Source organism: Piliocolobus tephrosceles, chromosome 16, assembly GCF_002776525.5.
Source record: "Piliocolobus tephrosceles isolate RC106 chromosome 16, ASM277652v3, whole genome shotgun sequence".
NCBI lineage: Eukaryota > Metazoa > Chordata > Mammalia > Primates > Cercopithecidae > Piliocolobus > Piliocolobus tephrosceles.
This window is the reverse complement of record NC_045449.1, coordinates 54579132-54590738: the sequence shown is the minus strand read 5'-3', so window position 1 is coordinate 54590738 and position 11607 is coordinate 54579132. Positions and strand designations below refer to the sequence as shown.

Sequence of the window (11607 nt, the reverse complement as noted above, 5' to 3'; positions counted from 1 at the left end):
GCTATGTGAAAGACGCCAAACACAAGAGGCGACATGCTGTATGATTTCATTTATGAGACATTCTGGAAAAGGCAAAAGTATAGGAACAGAAATCAGATTAGTAGCTAACAGGAGCTTATGGTTGGAGGACGGGATTGACTACAAAGGGACACGGGGGCCTTTTTGAGGCATCAGAAATGCTTTATATTGGGAATGTGGTGGTGGTTATGTAACTATACATTTGTCAGCCTCATCAAACCGTACATTTAAAAAGGGTGAATGTTAGTATATGAAAATTACAACTCAATAAACCTGACTTAATAAAATAATAAAACAAACCGAAAGAACCAACTAAGTGAAAATAAATCTAAGAAGAGAATAACTTACAGTTTTTCCAGTTCAACAGTCATCGTGAGAATGTTCTTAAGTGTTGTAAGTGGAACTTGCGTTTTTCCCATGTCTCTGAAGAAGAAAGCCGAAACATTCATGATATGAACCCCAATAAAAAATTCTGTACTTAAAAAGGCATTTCAAGGACATGTGATTGCTTCAATTTTAGTTTCTCTATAAAACAAGCCAGCTCAAGAGTTTATTTGCTGCAGAATTCCAGGGAGGTCTTATTAAAGAAATTTAAGTTGATTTGCATCATCAAATTCATGATATTCAAGAGCAGAACTTACACCTTTTTCTTTTTTAACCATTATCTTCTCATTTTCAAATTGCATTCACCATTTTATTTACTCTTTTCTTCGTTTTTAGAATAATGAACACCTTTTCCCCTTTGCTTTCTTGGCAAATTAATATTCTTCCATGTGTCTACATGTTCCAAATCTATATGGGTTCTTCAACACTCTTCTCTTCCCTTGCTGGCTTGACAATTATACATCCTCTTTAATTTTTTTCTTTGCCAATAACTTTTTTTCAATAACCCAGTTAAAATTTAAATTATGACATTTTAGCCTAAATGCAAAATACTTAAGCTTTGATAAAAATTTAAAAAGCATAAATCATCTCATGACTCATGAGAGTGCTATAGTACTTACAGATATTTTAATGCTGGCAATTTAAAGAGATACGGATCTTCAACAGTTGTCAGAGGATTGCGATTGAGAATTCTGAAAAATGGAATGGAATTAAAATAACCTAAATTTTCAGTGTGTGAAAGAAACTGCATGAAAAGTTTATATTCATTTTTTGCTATAGAACTTGTAGGTAAAAAAGAAAAAAGTGTTTTCTGTTTATACCTAATAAATCACCATTAGATTCTGTAAAGCCCTATTCCTCTGGAAACTACCCAGGTCTCTAGAAGTAGAGGAGAGAACGAGGGGAAGAACTACAAGGAAAAGAAAAAAAGTGTATAGCAAAGAAAAAATATGCCACGGAAGTTTTCAGGTCAAAAACCCTACAAGTGACTATGTTAGTAGGAAGCCCTGACTATGTAGGAAACAGTATTTCTAGTGTCCTCCATAATTCAAGTTGTTCATCTTTTTTTTTTTTGAGGGGTGGGGGGGATGGAGTCAAGCTCTTGTTGCCCAGGCTGGAGTGCAATGGCTCAATCTCAGCTCGCTGCAACCTCCGCCTCCGAGGTTCAAGCGATTCTCCTGTCCTGCCTCAGCCTTCCGAGTAGCTGGGATTACAGGCGCCCGCCACCACGCCCAGCTGATTTTTATATTTTTAATAGAGACGGGGTTTCACCATATTCGCCAGGCTGGTTTTGAACCCCTGACCTCAGGTGATCTACCTGCCTCAGCCTCCCAAACTGTTAGGATTATAGGCGCGAGTCACTGCAGCTGGCTGCTTGTCTTTTATCTTTACAAAGTTTTTAAAATTTATGCTTTAATTTGCACAGTTAAAAAAACATAGGACCAATTCTTTTGCTTTATAGCCAAATAAAAAGGAATAAATCTAACAGGAGGAACTGGTCAAAACCCTACTCCCACTTTCTTTTTGTATGACATCACAGCCTTTCTTACATTGCATGTAATCACCTGTCCACTTGTCAGTCTCCCGGACTAGGAGCTCCTTGAGGGCAGAGACCACTTTTTTTTTTTTTTTTTCTTTTTTTTGATACGGAGTCTCACTCTGTTGCTCAGGCTGGAGTGCAGTGGCGCAATCTTGGCTCACTGCAGTCTCCACCTCCCTGGTTCAAGCAATTCTCCTGCCTCAGCCTCCCGAGTAGCTGGGATTACAGGTTCCTGCCACCATGCCTTGTCATCCCTGTGCCTGGCATGATGTCTGAAATGTATTAGGCATTTAACAAGTGTTTACTGAATAAACAAATGACATTTTGTTTATATGTCAACAAAATGAATACATTGATTTTGATGCAAATTATTATTCCAAAATGCTGGAATCGATTTTCTGTTTAATTCTTTAAAGTGAACAAGAAAAAGAAAAGACACAGGAAGAAATAAAAGAAAAGAAAATCTGCTTTTATGTTAACCAAAGAATCATCATTGTACTTCTGCAGAAATTATACAAATAATTATTACAGTGAGTATCTACTGGGTTGCCAACCAGTATCTACTGGTTGCGAAAAGCATTTCACATTTAATCCTCATGATAACCTTATGTAGTAGACGTTATTATTGCCCTATTTTGAAATGAGGAAACTGAGGCACAGAGAGGTTATATAACTTGTCCTAGGTCACCCAGCTATTAAGCAGCAAAGCTGTAATTTGAACTCATGTGTTTAATCTGTATGAGAAAAGGATTTACTTTAACCTTACATTTTTTTCTAATTTTTATTTTCGTTCTTCATTCTTTTTCATTCTTTTTCCTTCCCTCCTCCTTAATTCTTTCTATTTTCTTTCCTTCCTTTCTCCTCTCCCCTCCCCTCCCCACCCAAACAGGGTCTTGCTCCATTGACCAGGCTGGAGTGCAGTGGCGTGATCTTGGCTCACTGCAACCTCCGCTTCCCAAGCTCAGGTAATCCTCCTTCCTCAGTCTCCCAAACAGCTGGGACTATAGGCACGCACCACCACGCCTGGCTAATTTTTGTGTTTTTAGTAGAGATGGGAGTTTCACCATGTTGGCCAGGCTGGTCTTGAACTCCTGATCTCAAGTGATCCGCCTGCCTTGGCCTCCCAAAGTGCTGGTGTGAGCCACTGGGCCCAGCCTTAATGTTGAGAAGACTAAATACAGAAATGCCTTTCAACCTTCTTCTACTCCTCTGGGAGGACCTCTATGAGAATTACAATTTCTCATTAGCAGTTCACGGCCACGCCTGCCTGTAGCCAGCTGTTCGGGAGGCTGAGGCAGGAGAATTGCTTGAACCCAGGAGGCGGAGGTTGCAGTGAGCCGAGATCAAGCCACTGCACTCCAGCCCGGGTGATAGAGCAAAAAAAGGAGAATTACAGTTTCTCTTTTTATGTCTTTCCCCTAATCATTTCCCATGATTAATAGTTAATTAGTCTATGGTCAATCAGATTTTTTTTTAAGGGACACATTCTCTGTCACTGTGTTGCCCAGGCTGCAGAGCAGTGGCTGTTCACAGGCACGATCCCACTAGTGATCAGCACGGGAGTTCTGACCTGCTCCATTCCCGAACGGGGCTGGTACACCCCTTTGTAGGCAACCCGGTGGTCTCCTGTTCCCGGGAGGTCACCATACTGATGCTGAACTTAGTGAGGACACCCAATCAGCACAGCATGCTACAGCCCAGAATTCCTGGACTCAAAAAGGATCCTTCTTCCTTTGCCTCCTGAGATCTGGGAATACAGGCATGTGCCCTGTGAGCCTTTAGAGATTTAAAACCATGCTGTAAGTGACAGGTCAGGGAAGACCTACTAAGTTCATAAACTCTCACATCTGACTGATCTTGAGGTTCTGCAAAAGCAAGAAGTGAAAGCTAAGGCATGGCTGTAAACTATCTGGCTGAGTGCTAAAGGTATGCCCCAACATGTACACAGAGCCCCTTGGCAAAAACTAGGAGACTTACCAGTTCCAGGAATTTAAGTAAACCTCCATTTAATCATTAGCTGATCGGTAAGCTAACCAAGAAGAGACTTCAGTGGGCACACATGATATATAACGCAAGACTTTACCGAAGAAGTTCAGAAAAGTCACTAAATAAATAGCAACTACTAGCACAAGCAGCAGTAACACGAAACCCTGGGAGCATGGATCTGATTTTCAGAATTGCTATATTATATTATTTAAAATAGTCAATTTTCAACAAAAATTTATGAAAGATGCAAGATAACAAAGTATGGTCCATACACGTGGTGGGGGCGAGAAATAAGCAGAAATTGTCCCTGAGAAAGACCAGATGTTAGACTTACTAGACAAAAAAAATTTTTTTTTGTAGTGGTGGGGACTTGCTCAGTTGCCCAGGCTGGTCTTGAACTCCTGGCCTCAACCTCAGCCTCCCAAAGTGCTGGGATTATAGGCACAAGCCACCATGCCTGGCCTAGAGAAAGATTTAATTGAGCTATTTAAAATATATTCAAAGAGATAAGAGAAACCATTCAGTTCTGTAGACTAGAGAACTAAAGGAAAGTATGAAAGCAATGTCTCATCAAATAGAGAATATCAATAAAGAGATAGAAACCATAAAAAGAAGCCAAATAGAAATTCTAGAGTTGAAAAGTATGGTAACTGAAATGGAAAAATTACCAGAGGTTCTCAGTGGCACATTACAGCAGGCAGAAGAAAGAATTGGGAACTAGAAGGTCAATTTAGATTATTTACTCTGAGGAACAGAAACAAACATGAATGAAAGTGAATGGAATCTCAGAGACCTGTTTGTGGAACACAGCATCAAGCTTACTAACATACACATAATGAGAGTCCCAGAAGGAGAAGAAAAACAGAAAAAAGGAGAAAGAACATTTGAAGAAATAATGGCCCCAAACTTCCCAAATGGTATGAAAGACACTCTGCATATTCAAGAAGCTCAAGAAAGTACAAGCAGGAAAAACTCAGGGATCCACATCTTAACATATTATAATCAAACTGACAGAAGCCAAAGGCAGAGTATCTTGTAAGCAGCAAGAAAAAAGCAACTCCTCACATACAAGGGATCCTCAGTAAGATTAATAGCTGATTTCTCTTCAAAAACAATGGAGGTGCTGGGCATGGTTGCTCACACCTGTAATCCCAGTACTTTGGGAGGCTTGAGGTTCAAGAATCGCTTGAAGTCAGGAGTTGGATATGAGCATGGGCAATATAGTAAAACCCTGTCTCTACAAAAAAATTTTAAAAAGCTGGCTGTGGTGGCGCATGCCTGTACTCCCAGCTACCCAGGAGGCTGAGGTGACAGGATTGCTTGAGCCTGGGAGGTGGAAGTGGTGAGTGGCTGCACCACTGCACTCCAGCCTGGGTAACAGAGCAAGACCCTGTCTGAAAACAAAACAAAACAACCACACACAACAGTGGAGGACAAAAGGCAATGAAATGGCATATTCAAAATGCTGAAGAAACTGTCAAACAATAATTCTATACCTGGCAAAACTACCTTTGAAATGGAAGAGAAATTAAGATATTCTAGATAAATAAAAACTGAGAGACTTTGTGGCTAAAAGACCTGTCCTATAAGACGTACTAACGTGAATCTGCACAAAGAAATAAAAAGCACTGGCTGGGTGCAGTGGCTGAGCCTGTAATCCCAGCACTTTGGGAGGCTGAGGCTGGAGGATCACTTGAGGTCAAGAGTTTGAGACCAGCCTGGGAAACATGGTGAAACCCTGTCTCTACTGAAAAAACAAAAATTAGCCAGGCATGGTGTTACGTGCCTGCAGTCCCAGCTACTCAGGAGGCTGAGGCACTAGAATCGCTTGAACCTGGGAGGCAGAGGTTGCAGTGGGTCAAGACTGTGCCACTGCACTCCAGCCTGGGCAACAGAGCGAGACTCTGTCCCAAAATAAAGAAAAAAAATAAGAAAAAGATACTTCCATAATGCAATAATTATAAATCTAGTTGATGAACATAAAGTGTATAAAGATGTGTGACAATAACAGGATAAAGGAGGGGGTGAGAGTGGAGCCTTAGAGAAGCAAAGTTTTTATATACTATTGAAACAAAGTTGGTATTAATCTGAACTACAATGTTATAAAATTAAGACGTAGCTGAGTGCCGGGCGCGGTGGATCAAGCCTGTAATCCCAGCACTTTGGGAGGCCGAGACGGCCAGATCACGAGGTCAGGAGATCGAGACCATCCTGGCTAACACGGTGAAACCCCGTCTCTATTAAAAAAAAACTACAAAAGCTGGGCGCGGTGGCTCAAGCCTGTAATCCCAGCACTTTGGGAGGCCGAGACAGGCGGATCACGAGGTCAGGAGTTCGAGACCATCCTAGCTAACACGGTGAAACCCCGTCTCTACTAAAAAATACAAAAAGCTAGCCGGGCGAGGTGGCTGGCGCCTGTAGTCCCAGCTACTCGGGAGGCTGAGGCAGGAGAACGGCGTAAACCCGGGAGGTGGAGCTTGCAGTGAGCTGAGATCTGGCCACTGCACTCCAGCCCGGGAGACACAGCGAGACTCCATCTCAAAAAAAAAAAAAAAAGATGTAGCTGAGACCACAGGTGCACACCACCACACTTGGCTAATTATAAAAAAAATTTTAGAGATAGGGTCTCACTATATTGCCCAGGCTGGTCTTGAACTCCTGGTCTCAAGCAATCCTCCTTCCCTGGCCTCCCAAAGTACTGGGATTATAGGTATGCACCACTGCATCTGGCCACAAACATTTTGTTTTTTTATTTTTCATTTTTCAAGACAGGGTTTCACTTTGTTTCCCACGCTGGAGTGCAGTGGCACAATCATGGCTCACTGCAGCCCCGACCTTCCGGCATCAAGTGATCCTGCCTTAGCCACCTGAGTAGTTGTGACTACAGGCGTGTGCCACCAGGCTCAGCTAATTTTTAAATTTTTTTGTAGAGATGAGGTCTCAGTATGTTGCCCCGGCTGGCCTTGAAATCCTAGGCTGAAGCAATCCTCCCACCACAGCCTCCCAAAATGCTAGGATGACAGGCGTGAGCCACTGCACTGCACAAATACAGAAGATCAAATTATTAAAATTAGGAATGAAAGAGGGAACATTACTATTGTTCTTAGAGACATAACAAGGATTATAATATGAATAAAAAGGATTATATATATAAAGAATATATGCTAATAATTAGATAATCTGGATGAAATAGACACATTACCATAAAGATATAAACTACTGAAACTGACTTGAGAAAAAACAGAAAATCTGAATAGACAGACCTACGTCAAGTAAAGAGATTGAGGTAGTAATCAAAAAACTTTCCATAAAGAAAAGCTGAAGACCAGCAGGCAGCTTCACTGGTCAATCTACCAAATACTTAAAGAAGAATTAACACGGATCCTTCATAAAGTCTTTCAAAATATAGATGAGGAGAGAACATTTCCTAACTTATTCTATGAGGGTGATATTACCCTGGTATCTAAACTAAAGGCATCACACACACAAAATTACAGACCAGTATTTCTTACGAATGTAGATGGAAAAATGCTTGACAAAATCTGGCAAACCAAATTTCAACAGAGTATTCTGTATTCATGGATCAGATAATAATAGCGCGATTCTCCAAACTGATCTATGGTTTCACTACAATTTTTTTTTGACTTACAGTTTTCATTTATTGGCCGGGCACGGTGACTCACACCTATAATCCCAGCACTGTGGGAGGCTGAAGCAAGCAGATCATCTGAGGTCAAGAATTCGAGACCAGCCTGATCAACATGCTGAAACCCCGTCTCCATTAGAGTCTCGCTCTATCGCCCAGGCTTGAGTGCAGTGGCGTGACCTCGGCTTACTCCAACCTCTACCTCCTGGGTTCAAGCGATTCTCCTGCCTCAGCCTCCCAAGTAGCTGGGATTATGGGCACCCGCCACCAGACCCACTAATTTTTGTACTTTTAGTAGACACAGGGTTTCACCATGTTGGCCAGGCTGGTCTCTTAACCCCTGACCTCAGGCCATCTGCCTGCCTCGGCCTCCCAAAGTGCTGGTATTACAGGCGTGAACCACTGTGCCCTGCTAACACATCCTCGTTCTAAAAAGCTGCATATGTTGCAAAGTATTGGAATAGGAATAACATAGCATTTAGGTTGGACATTTAGATTGATTACATGTCTTTGCTATTGTCAGCACAATTCTTATCAAAATCCCAGCTGGCTTCTTTCCAGAAAGTGACAAGCTAGTTCTAAAATTCTATGGCAATTTAAGGAACCCAAAATAGCACAATAATCTTGCAAAATAACAAAGTGGAAAGACTCAAATGTCCCAATTTCAAAACCCAAATCAAATCTACAGCAATCACAGTGTGATACTGGAATGTGGACAAACAAATAAATCAACAGAATAGAATTGACAACCCAGAAATAAACCCTCGCATTTATGGCAAATTGATTTTTGACAAGGGTGCTAAAACAATTCAATGTGGATAATTTTTTTTTTTAATGGTGGCGGAACAACTGAACATCTATGTGGCAAAATAATGAAGGTGGAAGCCCTACACCTCACACGATTATAAAAATTAATGCAAAATATGTCAAATACCTAAATGTAAGAGCCAAAATGATAAGAGTCTTAGATGAAAACATGGGAGTAAATCTCATGACCCTAAATTAGACAACAGTTTTTTCTTCTCCGAACTGGATTTTTTCTTTTGAATTTAATGAAGTATTACTAGCTGAAGGCAGCCTGACATGGTGAAAGGAATGTCAGACTGATGAAAGGTACACAGCCGGATTTAAAACCAAACCCTGAACCTTCTTAAAGAAGAATAAGACATTTTATACACAAACATGACACCAGAAGTACAAACAACCAAAGGAAAAATAGATAAATTAGATTTTATGAAAATTAAAAACTTTTGTGCATCAAAGGACACTGTCAAGAAAGTCACAGAACTCACAGGATGAGAGAAAATACAGGCAAATTATCTGTTAAGGTCTAATATCCAGAGTGTCCCGAAGATATACCGAATTCTTGTAATTCAATAAAAAGACAAACGGAGAGAGAATTTGAATATTTCTTCAAATAAGATATATAAATGGCCCATATGCACATAAAAAATGTTCATGTCGTAAATCATTAGGGAAATATCCATCAAAAACCACAGCGAGATACTAGACACTACTTTACACTCACTGGGATGGCTATAATGAGAAGAGATAGAAAATGACAGTGTTGACAAAGACATGGAGAAACTGAAACCCTCAAACGTTGCAGGTGGAAGTGTAAAATGGAGCAGCCACTGTGGAAAACAGTTTGACAGGTCCTCAAAAAGTTAAATGTAAGAGTAGCCATATGATCTAGCAATTCTGCTAGGGATGCACCCTAGAATTAAAAACATGTCCACACAAAAACAAGTACATGCATGTCCATAGCAGCATTATTCATAAAAGCCAGAATAAAGCAGAAACAACCCCAATGTCCACTAAGTCATGAATGGATGAAGTGATATAGTGATGGCTCCATACAATGGAATATCACTCAGCCTTGCAAAGGAATGATACATGCTGCAGCGTGGGAGGACCTTAGAAACAACATGCTTTGTGAAAAGAAACCAGACACAGAAGGCCACATACTGTATGATTCATTTATATGAAAGATCTAGAATAGGCAAATCCACAGGGACTCAAAGTAGATTAATATTTACCTAGGCCTGAGGGAAGACAGCAATGGGGAGTGACGGCTAATGGGTACCATGTTTCTTTTCGGGATGATGAAAATGTTCTGGGGTTAGAGAATGGTGATTGTTTGCCATACAACCTTGTGAATATACTAACCACCACTGAATTCTCCACTTTATAATACTGCCTTGATGGTATGTGGATCATGTCTCAATTTAACACAAAGAAGCATGTTGTATTGTATAGAACCCCAGGTGCCAGAAGACCAAACATGCTGGCAGATGGAAAAAAGGAGTGAAGACTCACTCTCCCTTGACCATGGTCAGAGTGAGTCAGTGGCGAGGCTGGGAGCCAGTCGTCCGGCCTTGTGATCCCCCTCCTCTTCCTATTCCAGATGGTATTTTAGTGCCATTAACTTATTCTGTAACACTAATATTCAATAAGATGATGTTACAAAGATAAAGAAAGAATGTGAGTGCCACATGACTGGTTAAGTATGGATTCTCAAACTAGGGCTTTAAATACCCTTCGTACTTTTTTTTGGCATGAAAACCTGTAAGACCACTGGTGGGCTTTGTGCAAGTCGGCTACCCCCTCCTTCTCTATCTTCCCCTGCCCACTTTCCTCCCAGCTATTAAAAATGAATGTAGGCTGGGCACAGCAACTCAAGCCTGTAATCTCAGCACTTTGGGAGGCCGAAGTAGAAGGACAGCTTGAGCCCAGGAGTTTGAGACTAGTCTGGATAACATAGTGAGATCCTGTTTCTATTAAAAAATAATAATAATAATAATGACTACAAAGCAATATGTACCCAAAACAACTTAGCCAAGTTTGTTATCTTTCCACCAAAATAATCTCACTCTCCAACCTTCCGTGTTTCTTGACAGCTCATCCATAGCCTTAAGCTCAGCATTACCTCTGAACTAGGAAGCTCTTCTCAAACTGACATTAGGATGTTTGCATTTGTCCCTGAAGAAATCAAAATATAGGGTCACTCGATAGTCTCCTATATTTCTCCTGTTCTAAGGCATTCTTTTCTTGACTAAGGTGGTGCCTGGGCCATGGAGAGACTGAGTGGGAACCGGCTTAACGGCTCAAGTTTGAGGACTCTACAACAACTGTTTTCCACAAACCAAATGATACGAATGTTTTTATTTATTTATATTTATTTTTCCACTTTTAAAAAGTCTTTCAGTAGAGATCAGGGTCTCACTTTGTTGCCCAGGCTGATCTTGAACTCCTGGGGTTCAAGCAATCCGCCCATCTTGGCCTCCTAAAGTGCTGGGATTACGGGCGTGAGCCACAGCGCCTGGCCTTAACTGTTTTTAGCTTCACAGTAGATGATCATTTCCATTTCCGGTTCAAGTCTTTCATTTTATATATTAAACTAAGGTGCACTGACTCCCAGTCCATCGCCTTTTTGGTATCTTTATGGGAGTAAAATGTGGCAAGCTTTTTTTGGTCTCAAAGACAGTCTCAGAGTCAAAGTTTAAGAAGTATTGCTCTAAATAATTTTTTAAAATATACCTTATTAGATGAGGAAAACTGAAATATTTTTGTACAAGCCTTTTGCTGTAGAACAATGGGACAGAATAAAGGTAGCTCACAAAATAAGGGAACATTTCTTGCCTGTTTTTTATTTTTATTTTTATTTTTTTTCTCCAAATTCCTCTGTTTAGGTCCAGACAGATGGGCTATGTTTCCTTTCTATTAACTGAGGAGACAGAGATGAAAGGACTGGAGCATGTCATCACTGTCTTAAATGTACTGAAACCCTAACAGCGTTAGCTGAAAAAATGTCCAAAGCGGCCACGAAAACAAATTTAAATGACAAACTCCAAAATGATCTATGCTAGAATCCCAAGGCAGTCAGGGAAAACTGGTTCCATGGAGGAAGGTAGTGAAAGAAATAAGCAGATGACCTAGAACCTCATCCAATATGTGTGATGTACTTGGGGAGAAAGTAACCTCTTTACTCATCTACATAGGTTCATGAGTCATGAAAACACATGTCCCCACA

General features: G+C 40.7%; 3 protein-coding genes across 16 annotated transcripts in view; 1 reads left to right on the top strand and 2 right to left on the bottom strand.

Annotated features, from left to right (window-relative positions):
• The window catches only part of LOC111525784 (leucine-rich repeat-containing protein 37A3-like), a 510962-nt gene that overhangs the window by 40424 nt on the left and 458931 nt on the right, over window positions 1-11607 (top strand). The gene's annotated exons all lie outside the window — the stretch shown is intronic.
• The window catches only part of LOC111534527 (ADP-ribosylation factor 2-like), a 177145-nt gene that overhangs the window by 134817 nt on the left and 30721 nt on the right, over window positions 1-11607 (bottom strand). The gene's annotated exons all lie outside the window — the stretch shown is intronic.
• Window positions 1-11607, bottom strand: part of LOC111535109 (leucine-rich repeat-containing protein 37A-like) — a 26719-nt gene that overhangs the window by 2922 nt on the left and 12190 nt on the right. Inside the window, exons 6-7 of the mRNA XM_031934377.1 lie at window positions 1023-1094; window positions 367-441 (exon numbers count right to left, since the gene is read on the bottom strand). Of these exons, the coding sequence (XP_031790237.1) occupies window positions 367-441; window positions 1023-1094 (147 nt within the window). The remainder of the gene's footprint in view (window positions 1-366; window positions 442-1022; window positions 1095-11607) is intronic.